Source organism: Musca vetustissima, unplaced genomic scaffold (genome assembly GCF_032173495.1).
Source record: "Musca vetustissima isolate MV318-11 ecotype Yass unplaced genomic scaffold, APGP_CSIRO_Mvet_v1 utg28269, whole genome shotgun sequence".
In the NCBI taxonomy this organism is placed as follows: Eukaryota; Metazoa; Arthropoda; class Insecta; order Diptera; family Muscidae; genus Musca; species Musca vetustissima.
Genome location: NW_026874012.1, coordinates 33,461 through 59,218, shown reverse-complemented (window position 1 = coordinate 59,218; position 25,758 = coordinate 33,461). Strand labels below are relative to the sequence as shown.

General features: G+C 36.1%; 2 protein-coding genes across 2 annotated transcripts; one reads left to right on the top strand and one right to left on the bottom strand.

Moving 5' to 3' along the window:
* Positions 1-8,445: 8,445 nt before the first annotated feature.
* Positions 8,446-19,765, top strand: LOC133330001 (phospholipase A1 member A-like). The gene is given in 5 exon segments (XM_061538464.1): positions 8,446-8,466; positions 12,108-12,114; positions 14,560-14,803; positions 18,939-19,353; positions 19,355-19,765. Coding segments are annotated over 5 exon segments (1,098 nt in total).
* A 1,913-nt stretch (positions 19,766-21,678) lies between these two features.
* LOC133329991 (uncharacterized) lies at positions 21,679-25,444 on the bottom strand. The gene is made up of 2 exons (XM_061538453.1): positions 25,075-25,444; positions 21,679-22,181 (listed from the first exon to the last, which is right to left on the bottom strand). Exons 1-2 carry the CDS (start codon positions 25,442-25,444, stop codon positions 21,679-21,681), a joined length of 873 nt encoding a protein of 290 aa, XP_061394437.1.
* Positions 25,445-25,758: the final 314 nt, after the last annotated feature.

The following is a 25,758-nucleotide window of genomic DNA, read 5'->3' as shown; positions in this document are numbered from 1 at the left end:
TTGGGAGTTTGGTTCGCCATTTACCTAAAATCGAACGAAACTATATATGGGAGCTATATCTAAATATGAACCGATTTCAACAAAACTTCGTGCAAAATTTCGTCTCAATCGGACCAATATTGGAAATATGGTGCTCCATTTACATAAAAACGGACGAAAATATATATGGGAGCTATGTCTAACGCTGAACCGATTTTCTCCAATTTCAATAGGGTTCGTCTTTGGAACAAACAAGTGTCCTGTGACAAATTTTGTCCAAATCGGATCATAAATGCGACCTGCACTTTGTTCAGAAAAATACGTGGACGGACAGACTGACATACATAACAATTCTTTGAATTCTTTTGCCTCTTACAAACATATGTACAAAGACATAATACCCTATACCACAGTGTGGTGAAGAGCAAAATATTTTTTATACCCTTCACCACACTGTGGTACAGGGTATTATGTCTTTGTGCATATGTTTGTAACAGGCAAAAATAATCGAGATAGACCCATGGTTCCTTTTGAGAATATGCATAGAATCACTTTCTGAGTCGATTTACGCATGTCCGTCTGTCCGTCCGTCCGTCCGTCCGTCCGTCTGTCCATGTTAAATTGTAAACAAAGTACAGGTCGCATTTATGATCCGAATTGGATGAAATTTGGCATAGGTCACTTATTTGGCCCAAGGACGAACCCTATTGAAATTGGGAAAAATCGGTTCAGATTTAGATATAGCTCCCATATATATATTTAACCGATTTAATGTAAACAGTCCCTATATAACTTTCGATTTGCACGAAATTTAGTACAGCCTAATCATTTAGGTCTAGAATGATGTCTGCCAAGTTTCGTGAAAATCGGTCCAGATTTAGATATAGCTCCCATATATAGTTTCGTCCGATTTCATGTAAATGGTGCCCCAAAGTCCCTATATATCTTTTGATTTGCACGAAATTTGGCATAACGTACTGAATTAAGCCTAGAGTGATGTCTGCCAAGTTTCGTGAAAATCGGTCCAGATTTAGATATAGCTCCCATATATAGTTTCGTCCGATTTCATGTAAATGGTGCCCCAAAGTCTCTATATATCTTTCGATTTGCACGAAATTTGGCATAACGTACTGAATTGAGTCTAGAATGGTGTCTGCCCTTTTTCAAGAAAATCGGTCCAGATTTAGATATAGCTCCCATATATAGTTTCGTCCGATTTCATGTAAATGGTGCCCCAAAGTCCCTATATATCCTTCGATTTGCACGAAATTTGGCATAACGTACTTAATTGGGCCTAGAATGATGTCTGCCAAGTTTCATGAAAATCGGTCCCGATTTAGATATAGCTCACATATATAGTTTCGTCCGATTTAATGTAAATGGGGCCCCAAAGTCCCTATATATCTTTCGATTAGCACGAAATTTGGTACAGCCTAATCATTTAGGTCTAGAATGATGTCTGCCAAGCTCCGTGAAAATCGGTCAAGATTTAGATATAGCTACCATATATAGTTTCGTCCGATTTCATGTAAATTGTGACCAAAATCCATATATATCTTTCGATTTGCACGAAATTTGGCATAACGTACTGAATTGAGCCTAGAGTTATGTCTGCCAAGTTTCGTGAAAATCAGTCCAGATTTAGATATAGCTCCCATATATAGTTTCGTCCGATTTCATGTAAATTGTGCACCAACATCCATATATATCTTTCGATTTGCCCGAAATTTTGCACAACGTACTGAATTGAGCCTAGAGTGATGTCTGCCAAGTTTCGATAAAATCGGTCCATATTTCTATATAGCTCCCACATATAGTTTCGTCCGATTTCATGTAAATGGTTCACCAAAGTCGCTATATATCTTTCGATTTGCACGAAATTTGGCATAACGTACTGAATTGAGCCTAGAGTGATGTCTGCCTTGTTTCGTGAAAATCGGTCCAGATTTAGATATAGCTCCATTTTATTATAGATTGATTTTATGTAATTGACGCACCAAGGAACCAATAGGAACAAAACGTTCTAAAGTTAGTATAACCTAACCTGTGACAAGTTTGTTTGAAATCGCTTAATATGTGGATATAGCTTACATATATTTTTTCGCCCGATATCAAGCAAATTGGGCATCATACTCCTCATGTTAGTCAGATTGACATCAAATTTTGCACAACGTACAAAATTGAGCATAGAATTACGTAGTTGCGTTTTCTAGAAGTACAGACATAGTCAACCGGATGACCTATTTATATTTGTTTGAAGTCGATTTACACACTTTATGGACAAATCTAGGTAGATTCACATTTAGATAAATATCACATATTTTATTTCATCCAATTTCATGTTAATAGTCCTGTTTAATGTACCCATAGTGGTGAAGGGTATCCTAGAGTCGGCCCCGTCCGACTTTACTACTTTCCTTACTGGTTTTTTACTGTAAAATTTCACCGTTCCAACGAAAATCTGAAATTCACATTACCGTCGGAGATATGTAGATAGTTTTGGAAATTTTTATTTATTTATTTATACGAAAACCAGTAAGGAAAGTAGTAAAGTCGGACGGGGCCGACTCTAGGATACCCTTCACCACTATGGGTACATTAAACAGGACTATTAACATGAAATTGGATGAAATAAAATATGTGATATTTATCTAAATGTGAATCTACCTAGATTTGTCCATAAAGTGTGTAAATCGACTTCAAACAAATATAAATAGGTCATCCGGTTGACTATGTCTGTACTTCTAGAAAACGCAACTACGTAATTCTATGCTCAATTTTGTACGTTGTGCAAAATTTGATGTCAATCTGACTAACATGAGGAGTATGATGCCCAATTTGCTTGATATCGGGCGAAAAAATATATGTAAGCTATATCCACATATTAAGCGATTTCAAACAAACTTGTCACAGGTTAGGTTATACTAACTTTAGAACGTTTTGTTCCTATTGGTTCCTTGGTGCGTCAATTACATAAAATCAATCTATAATAAAATGGAGCTATATCTAAATCTGGACCGATTTTCACGAAACAAGGCAGACATCACTCTAGGCTCAATTCAGTACGTTATGCCAAATTTCGTGCAAATCGAAAGATATATAGCGACTTTGGTGAACCATTTACATGAAATCGGACGAAACTATATGTGGGAGCTATATAGAAATATGGACCGATTTTATCGAAACTTGGCAGACATCACTCTAGGCTCAATTCAGTACGTTGTGCAAAATTTCGGGCAAATCGAAAGATATATATGGATGTTGGTGCACAATTTACATGAAATCGGACGAAACTATATATGGGAGCTATATCTAAATCTGGACTGATTTTCACGAAACTTGGCAGACATAACTCTAGGCTCAATTCAGTACGTTATGCCAAATTTCGTGCAAATCGAAAGATATATATGGATTTTGGTCACAATTTACATGAAATCGGACGAAACTATATATGGTAGCTATATCTAAATCTTGACCGATTTTCACGGAGCTTGGCAGACATCATTCTAGACCTAAATGATTAGGCTGTACCAAATTTCGTGCTAATCGAAAGATATATAGGGACTTTGGGGCCCCATTTACATTAAATCGGACGAAACTATATATGTGAGCTATATCTAAATCGGGACCGATTTTCATGAAACTTGGCAGACATCATTCTAGGCCCAATTAAGTACGTTATGCCAAATTTCGTGCAAATCGAAGGATATATAGGGACTTTGGGGCACCATTTACATGAAATCGGACGAAACTATATATGGGAGCTATATCTAAATCTGGACCGATTTTCTTGAAAAAGGGCAGACACCATTCTAGACTCAATTCAGTACGTTATGCCAAATTTCGTGCAAATCGAAAGATATATAGAGACTTTGGGGCACCATTTACATGAAATCGGACGAAACTATATATGGGAGCTATATCTAAATCTGGACCGATTTTCACGAAACTTGGCAGACATCACTCTAGGCTTAATTCAGTACGTTATGCCAAATTTCGTGCAAATCAAAAGATATATAGGGACTTTGGGGCACCATTTACATGAAATCGGACGAAACTATATATGGGAGCTATATCTAAATCTGGACCGATTTTCACGAAACTTGGCAGACATCATTCTAGACCTAAATGATTAGGCTGTACTAAATTTCGTGCAAATCGAAAGTTATATAGGGACTGTTTACATTAAATCGGTTAAATATATATATGGGAGCTATATCTAAATCTGAACCGATTTTTCCCAATTTCAATAGGGTTCGTCCTTGGGCCAAATAAGTGACCTATGCCAAATTTCATCCAATTCGGATCATAAATGCGACCTGTACTTTGTTTACAATTTAACATGGACAGACGGACGGACGGACGGACGGACGGACGGACAGACGGACATGCGTAAATCGACTCAGAAAGTGATTCTATGCATATTCTCAAAAGGAACCATGGGTCTATCTCGATTATTTTTGCCTGTTACAAACATATGCACAAAGACATAATACCCTGTACCACAGTGTGGTGAAGGGTATAAATACTGAATAGTACAATATTTGGTAAAATTTGGATTTGGGTGAACAGATAGAGCTGGAACACTGAAATTTGGGATGCCTGGGAAATTTTTGTCCAATTTTTTTAAGTGAACCCATAGAGCTGGAACAGTGACATTTGGAAATAAGGTTACTGTTGGAGTGTAGAATTGCGGTATGGATGTAGTTTTGGAAATTTATAATTATTGGTACAATTTAAATTTTGGGTGAACCGATAGAGCTGGGATCTTGAAATTCGGAGTTAGGATCATTGTTGGGTTTTAGGATTGAGATATGTAGGAAGTTTTGTAAATTTTTTTATTTTGAGTACTAAATGGTATCAAATGTGGATTTGGGTGAACCGATAGAGCTGCAATCTTGAATTTGAAGTTAGGATCACTGTTTGGGTGTAGGAATTGACTATGTAAGACGTTTTGGAAATTAATTCTAATATGTTCTAAATGGTACTAAATTTGGTGCAATTATATTTGGGTAAAGCGATCGGGTTGCAAGTATGAATTCTATTGGATTTATATTAATGTGTACTAAATGGTACTAAATTTGGTAAAATTAAGAACGTATAGAGCTCGAATCATGTAGTTTTGGAAATACGTACTATAAGAGAACAACTGGTACTAAAATTTTAATTATGATCTATATTGGTGTGTATGTTGATTAGCACTTCCGAAATAGGTAGTTTTTTGTAAAAACTAAACTATATATTTAGACATTTTTAATCTTATACTCGCTAACGAAGTTGCGGGCATAGACTAGTAAGAAAAAAAATTACTGTCATGTTCTTTGAAAACATGGTCAGAAAACTCAAAAATTTGGAGGATACTTTTGGAGGACCAAATGAGAATCAAAATTCCAATTTACAGCCAATTTGTGTAAAAAACTGTCCAAAAACTTAAAAATACCAAATTTGGGAGGGAAGGTTATCGGGGCTTTACCAATTATATTCTGGTCAAGAATATATGTACTTTATGGGGTCATCGGTGAATATTGGAAGCGGAAAGCAAATTTAATATACACTTCACCATATAGTCGACATTTGATCAATTGAAATAATAATAATAAACCGTTTTGAAACCTTATACGTGTCCAGGAGAGTTTTTATTCGAAGTACCAAATTATAGACCCAAAAAGCAACAGGTCGGATAATGCAGTTACCCAAAGGGGTGAGAGACCTTAAATTGGAATTATGTCAAACCTTGGGAGATTTTTTGCGATGATGTTGCCACCAGCATTTTCATATTACATCTATTTCCATTAAAAAAGGCGTGGAGGATAATAAAAATATAGCAACATTTTTAGATTGGACCCAGAGCCAAGAATGTCAAATTGCTGCTTCTTTTGTTGGAAACAATAAAAATACATATGGAGGAACCTGTATATCAAAACACAGTCAAATCATATACCCTTATTAAAAATTGTCCACAGAGAAGTTTTTTATCCACCAATAGCCGGAAGCCAAAATACCATAGGACCATAAAATCTTTAAACGAAGTGGGACTTTTATATAGGGTCTATTCCAAAACGTTGATCGATTTTGAAAACGAAACAAAATTTCCAAGCTACTTCAAATATTGCGATCTTTAACGCGATGTTAAAAGAAAAACGGATGGATGCGCAAGCTAGGCATCGACATAGACGTTTATTCTGATCAAGAATATATATAATTTATAATGTATTATATATATATATATATATAATGACAAATTTAATATATACTACACCCTATTATACATGGGTTTACAAAAATTCCTGGGTGGCAATTTTGTTCTGTCCTAGAAGTGAAAGGAAAATTACTGGATCATTTATAGAACAAGGAAAAACAAGTTCAGTTGCAATTGTCATTTATCACTATTTTAGTGGAATCGCATTATTGAGATGTGTAGCCATTAAAATCAATACAATAAAAAAAAACCAGTAAGGAAAGTAGTAAAGTCGGACGGGGCCGACTCTAGGATACCCTTCACCACTATGGGTACATTAAACAGGACTATTAACATGAAATTGGATGAAATAAAATATGTGATATTTATCTAAATGTGAATCTACCTAGATTTGTCCATAAAGTGTGTAAATCGACTTCAAACAAATATAAATAGGTCATCCGGTTGACTATGTCTGTACTTCTAGAAAACGCAACTACGTAATTCTATGCTCAATTTTGTACGTTGTGCAAAATTTGATGTCAATCTGACTAACATGAGGAGTATGATGCCCAATTTGCTTGATATCGGGCGAAAAAATATATGTAAGCTATATCCACATATTAAGCGATTTCAAACAAACTTGTCACAGGTTAGGTTATACTAACTTTAGAACGTTTTGTTCCTATTGGTTCCTTGGTGCGTCAATTACATAAAATCAATCTATAATAAAATGGAGCTATATCTAAATCTGGACCGATTTTCACGAAACAAGGCAGACATCACTCTAGGCTCAATTCAGTACGTTATGCCAAATTTCGTGCAAATCGAAAGATATATAGCGACTTTGGTGAACCATTTACATGAAATCGGACGAAACTATATGTGGGAGCTATATAGAAATATGGACCGATTTTATCGAAACTTGGCAGACATCACTCTAGGCTCAATTCAGTACGTTGTGCAAAATTTCGGGCAAATCGAAAGATATATATGGATGTTGGTGCACAATTTACATGAAATCGGACGAAACTATATATGGGAGCTATATCTAAATCTGGACTGATTTTCACGAAACTTGGCAGACATAACTCTAGGTTCAATTCAGTACGTTATGCCAAATTTCGTGCAAATCGAAAGATATATATGGATTTTGGTCACAATTTACATGAAATCGGACGAAACTATATATGGTAGCTATATCTAAATCTTGACCGATTTTCACGGAGCTTGGCAGACATCATTCTAGACCTAAATGATTAGGCTGTACCAAATTTCGTGCTAATCGAAAGATATATAGGGACTTTGGGGCCCCATTTACATTAAATCGGACGAAACTATATATGTGAGCTATATCTAAATCGGGACCGATTTTCATGAAACTTGGCAGACATCATTCTAGGCCCAATTAAGTACGTTATGCCAAATTTCGTGCAAATCGAAGGATATATAGGGACTTTGGGGCACCATTTACATGAAATCGGACGAAACTATATATGGGAGCTATATCTAAATCTGGACCGATTTTCTTGAAAGGGCAGACACCATTCTAGACTCAATTCAGTACGTTATGCCAAATTTCGTGCAAATCGAAAGATATATAGAGACTTTGGGGCACCATTTACATGAAATCGGACGAAACTATATATGGGAGCTATATCTAAATCTGGACCGATTTTCACGAAACTTGGCAGACATCACTCTAGGCTTAATTCAGTACGTTATGCCAAATTTCGTGCAAATCAAAAGATATATAGGGACTTTGGGGCACCATTTACATGAAATCGGACGAAACTATATATGGGAGCTATATCTAAATCTGGACCGATTTTCACGAAACTTGGCAGACATCATTCTAGACCTAAATGATTAGGCTGTACTAAATTTCGTGCAAATCGAAAGTTATATAGGGACTGTTTACATTAAATCGGTTAAATATATATATGGGAGCTATATCTAAATCTGAACCGATTTTTCCCAATTTCAATAGGGTTCGTCCTTGGGCCAAATAAGTGACCTATGCCAAATTTCATCCAATTCGGATCATAAATGCGACCTGTACTTTGTTTACAATTTAACATGGACAGACGGACGGACGGACGGACAGACGGACATGCGTAAATCGACTCAGAAAGTGATTCTATGCATATTCTCAAAAGGAACCATGGGTCTATCTCGATTATTTTTGCCTGTTACAAACATATGCACAAAGACATAATACCCTGTACCACAGTGTGGTGAAGGGTATAACAAGTAATCATGTCCTCACATTGGAATAAAGAACTGGAATGGGCAGTAGTGTAGTTAAGGTATCTGAAATGAGATACACGTCGGGCAAGGCAGATTGTTAAAGATGTGGTGGTAAGATTCCACAAACAATATCAACTGAAAAGAATGATATTGATTATTTTCATATAATTATATTTCATAATTATTATAATATTTATAAAATTAAACAAAAAACGAAAAATAACTTTCATAATTAAAGGCTAGGTCCTGCATAAGAAAATATCTGCTCATTGTTCCAAAATTCTCAAAACAGAATCTTATGAATGAATTTCATTTCATACGTAGTATGCTGATCTTAGGTCACTGTTGCCCTCAACACTATTATACTATGAAGTGCATTGCCCTTTGCATATGACGTAGTCGCGATGTTGCCGACCAACTAGTATTTAATAACATATTATTTACTTTTAAAAGTGATACATAGACTAAAATAAGTTGTAGGTAGGCAGGTCAGTATAATGAGACTCATCAATTGAACAAAAATGTGAGGATGTGAAGAGGACCGCACATTATTTATGGATGTAAATAATTGTAAACAAAACATGGAAATAACGTTTCGTTCACATTAAACCTGATTTTAAATGGAAAATTACAGTCATCGGCTCATAAATGATTAAAGTTTATTATATTTATTGTTTTTGTCCGTCTTGGGATTGTGATACAAGACGAAGGAATACACCACTGACCGGCAATACTTGTGGTCTAAATAAAATTACTTTGTTGACCTCTTATGCAACGATAAGACAAGTGTCTGTGTAATGACTAAGGAGGTATATCCAGGCCTTATGAAACAGTTCACCATATACATGAGGGTGCGAAGATCAAATGCGAAACATAATTGACACAGATAACGCCGGAGATTTTTATACCCTCCACCATAGTATAGAGGGTATATTAATTTTGTTTGTACCTCATCGAAATAATCATTTCCGACCCTATAAACTATATATATTCTTGATCGACGTAAAACGTTCTAAGACGATCTAAGCATGTCCGTCTGTTGTAATCACTCTAACGTCTAACCGAATTGTTCCAAAATGTTGCACAGAGTTGTCTTTTGTCTGGGCTATATCGGTCCACGTTTAGGTTTAGCTCACATATATGGGTAGCCCCCGCCCACCCCCCTATTTTCGGTATTTTGGGGTCACTAAAAATTATAAATATCTATCCTCTTTTTCTGGTAGCCTCCATACAACGGTACCCCTCAATTTTCAGTATTTTGGGGGTTTTGATCGCATTTTTCTATCGAATTGGCTGTAATTTAGTACTCTTCGAATTCGATGTAATTTGGTATTTTGTAGTATTGGTATTGGGGTTGTCACCATATAGGCGTATTCTACCATAGTGTGGGGGACAGTCGTTACTCGAAATAGTCAGTTTTTACTCCACAAAGTATGGAGTTCTAAGACGATTTGGCCATCTATTGTAATCATTCTAGATATCGTATTAAAAACCCGAACATGGCGATTATGAAATATATCGGCCAGCATTTAGGCATCTCCTCCATACAATGATACCTCCTGAAGGAAAGAATTGAAATACAAAATTAAAATATTGGGTTCGAAATTGACGTATATCGGTCATTAATTAGACATAGCCCTCATATAAGATAACCACATATATTCGCTAATTCCTACACTATGTAATTAATATTGGTTCCCCTTTAGGTATAGACAATCTAAATGGCAGTAGTTATCAGTATAAGTCGCCTTTTGGGGGTTTCAGTTTTTTGGAAAAATCCCCATTAAAAATTTCTGAAATTTGTATTTGGTGTACTAAATGGTTTACATAAATCGGTTTGTAGAAATATCGGTATAGGTATGGTATGTTTCCTATATTTTCATTGTAAGTGCCTGCGGAGAGTAACTGAAAATCGGTCCAGATTTATATATAGCTCCCATATATATTTTCGTTCGATTTTATGTAAATGGTATACCGAAGTCTCCATATATCTTTCGATTTGCACGAAATTTGGCATAGCGCAATGAATTAGCTCTAATATGATGTGTGTTAAGATTCCTGAAAATCGGTTCAGATTTCGATATTGCCCCCATATATATTTTCGTCCGATTTTATGTAAATGGTGTATTAAAGTCCCTAGATATCTTTCGATTTGCACGAAATATGGCATCGCGTAATGAATTAAGTCTAGAATGATATATGTTAAGTTTCCTGAAAATCGGACCTGATTTAGATCTAGCTCCCATATATATTTTCGTCCGATATAATGTATATGGTGTCATCCTATTTTACACAAAATTGGCACACACTTTTCACAACGTACTGGAGTTAGAATAACCTAGAAGTTGGTTTTAAATGCTTTACCATGGTGGGTCCAATCGGGACAAAATTTTGCTCTAGGTACTGAAGTTACTATAACATAACGTGTGGCAAGTTTAGTTCAAATCGGATTAGATTTTGATATAGCTTATATATATATGCTTATAATTGATTTTCATAATTTTGTCCCTGGTCCTTTAAAAAATCGACGTCTTTTAGGTTTCATCTGTTGGATATACCCAAAGTGGTGAAGGGTATCTTATAGTCGGCCCCGTCTGACTTTACTGCTTTCCCTACTGGTTTATAATAAAAAATGACCATTGTAAAAAATTGCGGTTGCGGAAGCGGTTTTTTTTCTAATACCTGTTTCTATATAAAGGAGTTGCCAGATCAGAACATGTGTTCATAACAGAGATGGAAGTTTCCAAAACACTTAAAATTTTTCTGCTTTTTGTGCTTGGATAAGAACTTTCCGAACTGGTCTATTGGAGTTTTACCAAAACATATGAGAAGAAAGTTTACTGGAGCGGGATCTTAATGTGGTTAATACCTTCAACATATAAAAAATCGGTAGCTTTATCTTTGAAAATTCCCAAAATCTACCCTAAATACCTAAAAATGGCGAGTATCGTTACATGGTGGGGACTTGCCAAAATACCAAAAAATTCACAATAATGCGGTAGAATCGTATATTGGACCTGCGCCCAATGAGAAGGCAATTTAAAAAAAAATAAATTACCACCAGTTTTATCGAAAAACTTGCCTCAAAAATGCTGAATATTTGTGATACCTTTATAGGAGGCTGTACAAAAAAGTGGACCCTTTTGTAATACCAAACATCCTAGTGGTGGTAGCAAGGTATGAACAAAATCCCAAAGACATATCTCAAAGATTGCAATATCAATCGTGATTTCAACAGACAAACGTAATTCTCTAATCTGACGTTTTACTTTATTGTGTTCATAATTACAGTAATTACGTAAGAAAAATACAAAACTGTGAATTATATATTTTTTATTTCGTATCCTAATTAACACATTTCGAATGTTTTCATTAAGAAACATTTTATTTAAAAATGAAATAAATCTGATACAGTAAGACTCCGACCCTCCTCTTCCAACTAATCTTCCAGCTCATCCTTTCAACAATTAACCACATAACGCACTGAGTTGTCTGTTCTTCACGTATTTGCTATCTATAGGGAAGATGACCTTGCTCTGATTCTCTGAACAAAAAAAGCGAAACTCTTCCACAATTCATTGTTTCAAGTTCTAGTCACTGATCGTATTGCGTTTATTTGTTTATTGCCGTTGTTGTTGATGTTGAAGTTCTTGCTTCATTTAAGAATCCGAAATCTTATAAATCTTTTGTTCTATTCCAGTGGCAAGGTTAGTTATCGACAGGACATTGCCGGGTTAACATACGCACACGCTAGCCAACAAATTAACTCAAGTTTGAAAATTTTACAAAAATCGAATCGAAAAACAAAATGTTGAAGCGATTGTGTTTAATTTTCATAGTGATTTGCATGACAATGTGTTGGGGTTGGTATTTAAAATAAAAAAATTATTATAAAAAATAATATTTAAATTCTAAGTGAATACGACTTAAATATATTAAGTTGCATGCTAATAACCTCATAATTAAACAAATGACTTAGATCAGCTCAAGTTTAAATTTTTTCTGGGTTAAGTGTAAGCGGTTTTTAACATCGTCATTATCATCTATATCTCAGTTTTTGTTCATCACTTAAACTCTACAGTTGTGTTCTATAAATTTGAATATTATTTCATAAAAATGCGGTCAACTGAAAATTTTAAAAACAAATGAAGTGAAAAAATATATGTTTGCCCGTAATTAAAATAAAAGTATCCCGCCTTCATAATTAATATTAAGATATGATATTATTAAACTTCAAATGTGTTTTGTTGTTGTTTTTAGTAGAAACTACAATTTTGGAAGGTAGAAGTGACGTCAGTTAAATATTTTATTAAGGAATAAACGATACAAGGCGTGGATTTTTTAAAGAATATTTGTTCAAGGTCCATCAAGGATGGATTTTTTAGGGAAAAATTTTCCAGGCCCCCCCCCAAATGAATTTTTTTCACAGTAAAGTTTGCAACAGCGAATTTTTTCATTTTGTACTACCGGGCCCCCCCGAAATTAAATCCTGTGTACGTTGCTGGTCCATCCAACAAAGCGTGGATTTTTAATAGAATATTTTCCATGAGTTTTCAGTTCGTGGATTTTTTAAAAGAATATTTTTCCAAGGATTTCCAAGGCGTGGTAAAGAAGATTTATCAAAGGATTTTCAAGGCGCGGATTTTTTAAAGAAGATTTATCCAAGGATTTTCAAGGCGCGGATTTTTTAAAGAAGATTTATCCAAGGATTTTCAAGGCGCGAATTTTTTAAAGAAGATTTATCCAAGGATTTTCAAGGCGCGGATTTTTTAAAGAAGATTTATCCAAGGATTTTCAAGGCGCGGTTTTTTTAAAGAAGATTTACCCAAGGATTTTCATGGCGCGGATTTTTTAAAGAAGATTTATCCAAGGATTTTCAAGGCGCGGCTTTTTTAAAGAAGATTTATCCAAGGATTTTCAAGGCGCGGATTTTTTAAAGAAGATTTATCCAAAGATTTTCAAGGCGCGGATTTTTTAAAGAAGATTTATCCAAGGATTTTCAAGGTGCGGTTTTTTTAAAGAAGATTTACCCAAGGATTTTCATGGCGCGGATTTTTTAAAGAAGATTTATCCAAGGATTTTCAAGGCGCGGATTTTTTAAAGAAGATTTATCCAAGGATTTTCAAGGCGCGAATTTTTTAAAGAAGATTTATCCAAGGATTTTCAAGGCGCGGATTTTTTAAAGAAGATTTATCCAAGGTTTTTCAAGGCGTGGATTTTTATAAAAAAAATTTAAAAATCCACTCTTTTTAAAGTCCTTGAAATGAAAAAAAACATGCCAATGTTCCCTCGAAGGAACATACTCATGTCTTTCTGCAACCTATGATAAATTTAATTTTATTCGGACATATTTAGAGTCGTCTGCGTACCATGAGACAAATTTATGGAAAACGATGTATAGCAAAATTGATCCCGCTATTCGGTACGTCGCACTGTTAAAAATTTAATCTCAATCAGACACCCGTTCGAAATACATATGGAAGCTATGGCTACATCTGCATCAATTTCAACGCAATAACGCCATTCAAAGGCCCCCATCTGCTTACGTCGTTGGGAGCTATATCTAAATCTGAAGCGATTTTCAAGAAATTTAACACACATAATTCTAGACTTAGTTTAGAATGTTATGCCAAATTTCGTGGAAATCGAAGGATATATAGGGTCTTTGGTGCACAATTTTCATAAAATCGGACGAAAATATATATGGGAGCTATATCTGAATCTGAACCGATTTTTCCCAATTTCAATAGGGTTCGTCCTTGGGCCAAAAAAATGAGCTGTGCCAAACTTCATCCAATTCGAATAAAAAATGTGACCTGTACTTTGTTTACAATTTAACATGAACAGACAGACGGACGGACATGCATAAATCGACTTAAAAAGTGATTCTAAGCATATTCTCAAAAGGAACCATGTGCCTATCTCGTTTCCTTTTGCCTGTTACAAACATATGCACAAAGACATAATACCCTGTACTACAATGTGGTGAATGGTATAAAAATCCACGCCTTATATAGCCCTTGAAAAAATATAATTTTAATTGTTTTTAGGAACATTTTTAGGGGCCACTAGACAAAATATTTTTCGACAGAACCCTCTATTTCCAAACATATTAAAAAAATAATAATTTCCCTTCTTTCATGCCATTACAGCTCGTGTCAACGTCGCTGTTGTTAAAAACCAGTTGGGCTATTGTGAGCCATTGACAGTGGATTTCATAGCAACACTGGTGACAAAGGAGGCCCGTCAGTTGCTCATACCAGATTTGCGAGCGGCAAAGAAACATGTTCGTTTCGATTTGTATACCAGGCGGAATCCCTATGTGCGGCAAGTGTTAAAGACTGGCGATCAGAAGGGATTGTATGAATCAAATTTTAATGCCACATGGCCGGTGAGGTGAGTGAAGTGTGTTCGGGGTAACTGTTTACATTCGAGGTGCCGGTGAATGTTCCATTTAAAAAGTAATAAAACAAGAGAAGCCACACGAAATATATGAGGAAGTCAAGTGTTAATAGTTTTGACGTTTATTTGCTGTAGGGTTTTACAGTTACCCTTTTGTTGGCAGCATTTTTGCTTGTGATATATAGCGGGGCATTGTGTGTGAACAACAATCACAACAACAACTTCCAAGTACTTTTAAATATTGTACATGTTGTTGTTGTTTTTTATGTGATAACACACTTTATATTTATTTTTTATGCCGGTAATTATAGTCGGGCTGTGATGTGTGTTATTTCCGAATTTAATTGTAAAGTGCAATCTTTTTTGTTTTTTTTTTTATTTTGCTTCGAATAACATTAATTAAAGCATATTTTGAATATTGCAATTTTGTTTTCTTATATTATTCTCGCAATATTTTGAAATTAACAAGAATTTTTTGAATGTCTAAATACCTGGTTACAATGGCAAGAGTCCATGTTTCCTTGTGAAACAAAAGACTTAAGAAGCGAACGTGATTTTTTTGCTTGCGGTGAGAATAGTGGCAAAAATGCGGAAATATTTTGAAAAATACTGTAAATAAAGGAAAATAATATTAAAATTATACTTACATACGTAGCTTAGAAAAGATTTCCAGACGCGTCGGTCCGAAGTTTATCCAATTTGAAAGTCCATTTTCGGCGATGTTGTCTTCGACTTGATATTTCCAACGTATTCTTGGCCTTCCCCTTCTGCGTGAACCATCAGCTGGTTCGCTTTTCTAGGTAATACAACATCTTACACCCTATTTCCGGGTTTCTGTTATCAAATCGATTTAGAATGGATAGTTTTACGATACTTTAGAGACGTGGGTAAATACTTGGGTAAATACCCGAGTTTTTACCCAAAAATTGGGTATAAACTCATTAACTGCTGAACCACTTGACATAGGCGGCCAAAATTTTGCGTCCAATTTTTGGGTTAATACTCAAATTAGGGGTACCTTTATATGGGGGTACCTATCCATTCCAAATCGATTTGATAACAGAAACCCGGAAATTTGGATGTAAGATGTTGTATTTTTCGGTAAAAACTCGGGTATTTACCCATGTATTTAAAGTATCATAAAACTATCCATTCCAAATCGATTTGATAACAGAAACCCGGAAATTGGGTGTAAGATGTTGTATTACCGACTCAATATAGTAAATACCCAAATAAATACCCGCAAATGGGTATTTACCCACCCCTTGGGTATTTACCCGGTAAATACCATCTCTACTCATGGTTCATTCGACGGCGATATACAGCGTCAACCCAGATCGGCCCATAGATTTTTCGGAGAATTTTTCTCTCAAACACTCCAAGAGCTTGCTCATCTGCTTCCGTAAGTACTCATGCTTCAGATTCGTATAACAACAAGGTATATAAAATTTTTGACTACCTCGAAGCTGTACTTCTCAAGTTCCACAGTTGGTCCGAGTCTACTGGACGTCTTGCGCGTTGATACCATCAGCTTGGTCTTCTCGCCGTTTACTGCCAGACCCACTTTGGCAGACTCCTTCTCAATTTGTTCAAAGATGGCTGTTACCGCTCTCAATGTTCGACCCATTATGTCGATGTCATCGGCTTAGGCAAGTAACATGTGTTCTTTGGTGTACAAAGTGTCATTTCTGTTCACTTTTGCCTTACAGGACACGACTAACTGTCACCTTGTCTGAATCCTCGTTCGGTATTGAAGGGCTCGGAGAGGTCCTTTCCGACTTTAACTGCTGACCTTGTGCCTGTTAAAGTTATCCTGCATAGCCGAATTACATGACATGGCTTTATACACCTCTGAACGGATAGGGCTGTCGAATGCGGCTTTATCGTCAACGAATAATCCTGCATAGCCGAATTAATATTGCAGGAATGCCAAACGCAGACATGGTTTTATACACCTCTGAACGGATAGGTCTGTCGAATGCGGTGTTATCGTCAACGAATAGGTGGAATGTGTCGATGTGTTTTTTGTGGGTTTTTTTCCAGGATTTGGCGCAGAGTGAAAATCTGGTCAATGGTGAATTTGCCAGGCCTAAGGCCACATTGGTATGGTCCAATAATGTCATTGACCATTGGCTTCAGTTGTTCACACAGTATGCTGGATAGCACTTTATATGCAATGGTTAACACATATCGTCTTATTTCCTTTTTTGTGCACGGGACACAGGATGCAGAGTTTCCAATCATTGGGCATGCATTCTTCTAGCTAAATTGTACTAATCAGCTGGTGCATGATCCTTAGCAGCATCTGACCACCAGTCTTGAATAGTTTGGCTTGTAACCATCGGCACCTGCTGCTTTTTTATTCTTTAATCGATTGATTGCTACTCAGACTTCATCTTGTCTATACCGTCATCTATTATTGGTTCTGGGGTATCCACTTCACTGCTACCATTTGATACCAGAAGTATTACAAAATGCTCCTTCCAGATCCTCAGCACGCTGACTGTATCTGTCACCAGGTTTCCTACTTTATCTCTACAGAACTTTTCGGACTTCATTCTGACTCCTGTACATCTCGATTTGCTCACGCTCACGCTCTCCTCTCTCCTTTTCTCCCGATAGTTCTCTATCGTATTACGTGTTGCTACTGTCCGCAGGGTTGCCCTATACGCTGCGTTTTTCATATCAGTAGCATTACAACACTCTTGATCCTACCACGGATTTCTTGATGGTGGTCTTTGGTACCCAAGTGTTGCTTTTGTTGCAGATTGTAGGGAGTGGGCAATTCTCTGCCGCTGTGCTTATATATTATTATCGGGACAGTGGGTGCTTTCGTCAAGCAGTTAGGTAAGTTGAGCGGAGTAGGCTTCTGCTATCTGTTGTGTTTGCAGCTTTTCGACGTCAAATTTCCGTGTTACATTAGATCGCACCTTTGCTGCTACATTAAGACAGGTGCGTACCTTGGCTGTCACAAGGTAATGATCCGAATCGATATTCGCTCCTCGGATCGATCGGACGTTTAAAACACTTTATGAATGCTTTCCGTCTATCACAACATGGTTAATATGATTTCTCGTTGCTTGATCAGGAAAAATCCAAGTGGCCCCGTATATATCGAGATGGTTGAATCTGGTGCTGCTAACTACCATATTTTTGCTGCCGCGAAGTTAATCAACCTCATGCCGTTGTCTAATGTTTCATCATGGAGGCTGAATTTTCCGACCAAATATAAATTCCTTTCCGATTTTTGCATTAAAATCTACTAGCAGAATTTTAATGTCATGGCCAGGGCAACGGTCATATGCTGTTTCTAGGCGCTCGTAAAATATGTCTTTGGTCTGTTCATTTTTATCTTCGGTCGGAGCATGGACGCAAATGAGACTGATGTAGAAGAACTTCGCTTTTATAGGGATTATAGCAATTCGCTCATCTACTGGAGTGAATCTGGAGAATCTTGTTAACCATAAATCTGCAGCCAAATTCACGTCTCGTTTCATGGCAGCTATAATACAGGGCGTAATAATCTGATTTACTTACGCCAGTTCCTTTCCATCGTATGTCCTGTAAGGCAATAATATCGTACTTTGTACTGAGTACATCCGCCAGCGAACACTGCATCTGTTCTGTACAACGTGCGCACATTCCAAGTTCAGATTCGCAGATCGTGGTCCTTTATACGCTTGCGGGGGTCATCAGCATTGGCTGGGTTTGGTTTTCTTTTTCTTTGCTTTTTCATAGTAGGCTCGGTTTTCCGAGTGTGGGCAACTAACCCGACGCCTCAATCCTTTTCTTATAGTTCTTATGGGTGAACTCGCGCCACATATTAGCTCACTATTTCATCGGATGATGAAAATAGCTACCCCAGGTGGCACCACAATTGAGATGAAAGAAGGACCAAGCTAAGCCTGAACTTCGCCTTGTTAAAGCCAATCAGAGCCGTTGCTTGGTATCTATTATCCCCTACGCCACCAAATCTTCGCCTTTTTAGTCCTTGAAAAAATATTCTTTTGGTCCTTTGTGAAATATTCTTAAAAAAGCTACGCCTTATTAGTCCTTGGAAAAATATATTCTTCATTCTTTTATTAAATTTTATATTAACGTCAATTTTTTCGATTTTCATTAATTCCAGAATATCAATTCACGGTTGGAATGGTATGACAACAACATGCTCGAGTGCAGCAATTAAAGATGCCTATTTGGAAATAGGAGACTTTAATGTCATACTTGTCGATTACAGTGACTACTCGCTGGATGTGAATTATTTTCGCGTGATAGCCGAAGTGTTCGATATTGCGGAACAAATTAATGTCTTCACTCGATTTCTACATAAGGCGACCAACTATCCCTTCGAACAGATGTATTTAATTGGTCACAGTTATGGTTGTCATGTGGCGGGGGTAGCGGGAAAATTACTGAAGCCATCTCAATATGGTGTCATCTATGCCCTGGACACCGCGGGACCCATACATCAAACTATTGCCAAGGAATGGCGATTGACCCCGGATGCCGCCCTCTATGTGGAATCTATACAAACGGATACCGCTCTTGTTTGGTTATAGGGGTAGTGATTTGGGTCATGCTTCATTTTTTCCCAATTGGGGTTTGGGGCAGCCACATTGTCCAAATGTTACGGGGACTGAACCGGAATTTGCCTGCGATCATTTTGGTTCGTTGTATTATTTTACGGAATCTTTGAGAAATCCTTATGCCTTTGGGGCAATTCGTTGTAAAAATTATAGAAATGTTATTGAACAGAAATGTGGTTGTGTAGCTGGGGCGAAACAATGTCCGGCAGAAGTGTTTATGGGTGGCGAACCGGCAAGGAGAAAGAAAGGGGTTTTCTATTTGAGTACAATGAAACGTAGGCCCTATGGCATGGGAGCTATGTGTCGTATGCGTCCAGCCATCGAATCAACGGTTGTTCGATCAACGAGTTATAGAAGGAGGGGGATATAGGTTTTAGGTATTTTTAGAGGTTAAATATTTAATAAAAATAATACAAAAAAATTAATCAAAAATGTGTTTAATTAAAAATTTTCTTGTTTTAGTCCTTGGAAAATATTCTTTTAAAATATTCTCTGGAAAATCCACGCCTTGTTTTGGTCCTTGAAAAAATATTCTTTTAAAGATCCGCGCCTTGTTTTGGTCCTTGGAAAAATATTCTTTTAAAGATCCGTGTCTTGGTCTGGTCCTTGGAAAAATATTCTTTTAAAGATCCGCGCCTGGATTTGGTCCTTGGAAAAATATTCGTTTAAAGATTCGCGCCTTGTTTTGGTCCTTGGAAAAATATTCTTTTAAAGATTCACTCCTTGAGGGTCGTTGAAGAAATATTATTTAAAAAATCCACGCCTTGAGGGTCATTGGAGAAATATTCTTTTAAAAATCAACGCCTTGAGGGTCGTTGGAGAAATATTCTTTTAAAAATCCACGCCTTTAGGGTTGTTGGAGAAATATTCTTCTAAAAATCCACACCTTGAGGGTCGTTGGAAAAATGTTAATTTCAAAATCGATTTATTAAAGCATACATTTAGGCGCCAACTACCTTTTGAATAATTATTTATTCGGTAGTACTTTAAACGATGGATCAGCCGAATATAAATCCAATATAAAATCAGTGAGCGGACGAGTATAGTCGGACGGGGCCGACCATACGATACCCTACACAACTACCACGGAACTCAAATTTTCTGCGGATGTTTATTTCGAGCCTGGGAAATATTTCGTGATATTTTCACCCTCTTGCCCGATTAGAGGTAAACAGCACCTCTTCCTCACACTGACATATTTTCCGAATATTACGAGTATTCTGTACAGCTATTGTCCAGACTCCCTTCACCGTTGGTTGTGTTGTGATGTTCGGCTTTCATTTGTGGTCTATAGATCGACTCGAAAATAACACAAAAAAAAGTTTTCGGCCCACTTCATTCCAAAATAATTATCTGATCATCACCGAAAATTATAGGCGTCGTCCTTGACCATAATTGGAACCTCATGGAACATTTCAAAGCGATCTGCGCTATAATTCCGCTCTCTAGAGTGATAATAGGTTACTAAATAATATACAAATACGGAGATACCTGTAAATATTTAGGTGTAACTCCCACCTCCGAGCACATACAACAATATAATTGGTATTAATTTAAAGGTCAACCACTCCTCTTGGATATAATATCAACTTCTCAGGTTTATGTCCTTCAGGGGTAAATATATACGCTATAAAATACAAATTTTGTAATTTTTCACACAAAAGTCAAGGTCCATTTGACCCGCTAAATATTGACCGATCTTTATCAAAACCGGCATGCTTATTCTTTGGTACGATCCCCTTCTTCATGCAAAATTTCACGATGTTCGGGCCATTATTGCGGCCCCTGGAGCGATTACAAAAACCGACAATAATTTAGTATTTGGTCCATTCCATCCCCTAAATATTAACCGATTTTCCCCAAAAACAATAGAGGTCTTCATTGGCCAGAACCCATCCTACATGAAAAATTTCGTGAAGATTGCTCCATAACTGTGACCTGTATCGTGTTTACAAATTATAATGGACAGACGGACGGACGGATGGACGGAAACACATGTCTAGATCGACTCAGCTAGTCGAGATATGACGATCGGTATACTTAAAGGTGGGTCTATGACCAATATTTCGCTGCGTTACAAACTTTTGGGGCTGCACAAAGCTATAATACCCTGACAACATAGTTGTGTAGGGTATAAACAATCAGCCTGTTATTCATATTTTTTTTCTTTTATATATTTATTATTAATTAAAGATTATATAAAATATTTAAAGCTTTTTTCTTTAGTACAGCTATAATAAATATTAAGTTATAATATTCGTATACAAAGAAAACCCGTAATTTTCAATGATCGACAATATCTCCGGCAATTTCGACGGGCTTCGATTTCATTTCATTTTGTATTTGAGCCGGTGGTGGTGGTGCCGGATAGCAGACAATACGATCAACTTCGATCAGATCACCGTTAGAATTTTTCTCTTTCATTTTAATTGGTACACAAATAATTCCATTCGGTGGTGGGGTTGTTGATATCGCAGCTGCAATATTTTCTGTCGATGAGGTGTAGGCCAAAGCATATGGAGATGATGAGGTGGGAATTTCTGTTGTCGAATCTGGACTATTTGATGATGTTGATGAAGAGGTTGTTGTTGCTGGAGCTGATGCTGCAGCTACATCTTGTCCATTATTGATTATTATAACTTTTCCGTCGTTATTGCCATTGTTCGCAGCAGCTTGATTTGGATTGTCGTGATAGACATGAGTCACGTGATGATGATATGGGTATGGCGAGAGGCCCATTGTCAATAATCTGCCCGTAAGGTAACCGGTCAAGAAGTCACCAAAATCTGAAAAAAATACAAAACTTTATATGTCTGTTGGTCGTTGAAAAAATATTCTTTAAAAAATCCACGCCTATTGGTCTGATAGTACTTGAAAAAATATTCTCTAAAAAATCCACGCCTATTGGTCTGATAGTACTTGAAAAAATATTCTTAAAAAAATCCACGCCTATTGGTCTGATAGTACTTGAAAAAATATTCTTTAAAAAATCCACGCCTATTGGTCTGATAGTACTTGAAAAAATATTCTCTAAAAAATCCACGCCTATTGGTCTGATAGTACTTGAAAAAATATTCTTAAAAAAATCCACGCCTATTGGCCAGATAGTCCTTGAAAAAATCTATTTAAAAAATCCACGCCCATTGGTCTGATAGTACTTGAAAAAATATTCTTTAAAAAATCCACGCCTATTGGTCTGATAGTACTTGAAAAAATATTCTCTAAAAAATCCTCGCCTATTGGTCTGATAGTACTTGAAAAAATATTCTTAAAAAAATCCACGCCTATTGGTCTGAAAATAATACAAAAAAATTAATCAAAAATGTGTTTAATTAAAAATTTTCTTGTTTTAGTCCTTGGAAAATATTCTTTTAAAATATTCTCTGGAAAATCCACGCCTTGTTTTGGTCCTTGGAAAAATATTCTTTTAAAGATCCGCGCCTTGTTTTGGTCCTTGGAAAAATATTCTTTTAAAGATCCGTGTCTTGGTCTGGTCCTTGGAAAAATATTCTTTTAAAGATTCACTCCTTGAGGGTCGTTGAAGAAATATTATTTAAAAAATCCACGCCTTGAGGGTCATTGGAGAAATATTCTTTTAAAAATCAACGCCTTGAGGGTCGTTGGAGAAATATTCTTTTAAAAATCCACGCCTTTAGGGTCGTTGGAGAAATATTCTTCTAAAAATCCACACCTTGAGGGTCGTTGGAAAAATGTTAATTTCAAAATCGATTTATTAAAGCATACATTTAGGCGCCAACTACCTTTTGAATAATTATTTATTCGGTAGTACTTTAAACGATGGATCAGCCGAATATAAATCCAATATAAAATCAGTGAGCGGACGAGTATAGTCGGACGGGGCCGACCATACGATACCCTACACAACTACCACGGAACTCAAATTTTCTGCGGATGTTTATTTCGAGCCTGGGAAATATTTCGTGATATTTTCACCCTCTTGCCCGATTAGAGGTAAACAGCACCTCTTCCTCACACTGACATATTTTCCGAATATTACGAGTATTCTGTACAGCTATTGTCCAGACTCCCTTCACCGTTGGTTGTGTTGTGATGTTCGGCTTTCATTTGTGGTCTATAGATCGACTCGAAAATAACACAAAAAAAGTTTTCGGCCCACTTCATTCCAAAATAATTATCTGATCATCACCGAAAATTATAGGCGTCGTCCTTGACCATAATTGGAACCTCATGGAACATTTCAAAGCGATCTGCGCTATAATTCCGCTCTCTAGAGTGATAATAGGTTACTAAATAATATACAAATACGGAGATACCTGTAAATATTTAGGTGTAACTCCCACCTCCGAGCACATACAACAATATAATTGGTATTAATTTAAAGGTCAACCACTCCTCTTGGATATAATATCAACTTTTCAGGTTTATGTCCTTCAGGGGTAAATATATACGCTATAAAATACAAATTTTGTAATTTTTCACACAAAAGTCAAGGTCCATTTGACCCGCTAAATATTCTTGAAAAAATCCACGCCTATTGGTCTGATAGTACTTGAAAAAATATTCTTTAAAAAATCCACGCCTATTGGTCTGATAGTACTTGAAAAAATATTCTTTAAAAAATCCACGCCTATTGGTCTGATAGTACTTGAAAAAATATTCTTTAAAAAATCCACGCCTATTGGTCTGATAGTACTTGAAAAAATATTCTTTAAAAAATCCACGCCTATTGGTCTGATAGTACTTGAAAAAATATTCTTTAAAAAATCCACGCCTATTGGTCTGATAGTACTTGAAAAAATATTCTTTAAAAAATCCACGCCTATTGGTCTGATAGTACTTGAAAAAATATTCTCTAAAAAATCCACGCCTAAAAAAATTGGTCTGATAGTACTTGAAAAAATATTGTTTAAAAACCAGGCATATAAGCCTGAATGTCCTTGAAAAATATTCTTTAAAAATTCTACGCCTATTGGTCTGATAGTACTTGAAAAAATATTCTTTAAAAAATCCACGCCTATTGGTCTGATAGTACTTGAAAAAATATTCTTTAAAAAATCCACGCCTATTGGTCTGATAGTACTTGAAAAAATATTCTTTAAAAAATCCACGCCTATTGGTCTGATAGTACTTGAAAAAATATTCTTTAAAAAATGCACGCCTATTGGTCTGATAGTACTTGAAAAAATATTCTTTAAAAAATCCACGCCTATTGGTCTGATAGTACTTGAAAAAATATTCTTTAAAAAATCCACGCCTATTGGTCTGATAGTACTTGAAAAAATATTCTTTAAAAAATCCACGCCTATTGGTCTGATAGTACTTGAAAAAATATTCTTTAAAAAATCCACGCCTATTGGTCTGATAGTACTTGAAAAAATATTCTTTAAAGAATCCACGCCTATTGGTCTGATAGTACTTGAAAAAATATTCTTTAAAAAATCCACGCCACTGTCCGATTATGCTCTACACATAAACTTGAAGTATTTACAATTGAATTTAATTTGTAATCGCTTTGTATATTATATTCTATTGTAATACAGAGCTCATGATACACACGAATTTTTTAAATAAATCGTCAACGGAAATAATTTGTAATTTTGTTTATTATATCAAATAATTCAAAAATAAATACCAAACATTCCTCTAATTCAAAATTGTATTTTTTAACCAAATCGATTTCGTTTCATTTGTATTTACCTGCTCCCCTTGGCGGTGCTTGGGCGATGTAAACAGCATTAGCCGGCATTGCAGCGGTATTTTGATAATACGAACCACCTGGCGGCAGTGGTGGTGTATTATATTTAGCACTACCATAGGTCTTTCCATTTTTGATAAATTTATCACCACCGGTTGCCTTCTTTTCATTAAGGGCTTTTGTGATGGGTGTGTGAACCGGTGAACTGCTAACTATACGTCTCGATGATACACTACTCGAGGAGGAGGGTTTCTTATATTTACGCCAACTACCAAACATGCCACCCATCGAACCGCCACGCCTACCACCACGAGCTTCACACACCGTTAGGAGTGATAAAGTTATCAATAATAAACAGATACAACTTTTCATTGTTTGCATTTTTAAGCAATATAAGTTTTTTAAATATTCTTTTCAATAAGCACTTCTCAAAAATTTTTAGTTTTTTTGAAATTTTGTATTATGGAATTTTCCAAACCGCTTTTGTAAATTTTTTCGATGTCTTTTCACTTTGATGTCTTGACAGAAAATGATCGTTGTCGTTCGGCCTCCATGGCAATTCTTCAAACTTAAAAGGCCATTAGTCATATCTATCTCCATTAAACATTATGTGTGTGCCGGTATACAGACTGATCAGGCAAACATACATAAATATGTAGGTGTATGTATACAGAGATGTATTATAA

What these genes read in the sequence shown, in the direction of transcription:
- LOC133329991 (XM_061538453.1), bottom strand. Translation starts at nt 25,444, where the DNA reads ATGAAAAGTTGTATCTGTTTATTATTGATAACTTTATCACTCCTAACG. An exon ending in AGCACCGCCAAGGGGAGCAG is followed by an intron (nt 22,182 to 25,074) that starts GTAAATACAAAT and finishes TATTTTTTTCAG; the next exon opens with ATTTTGGTGACTTCTTGACC.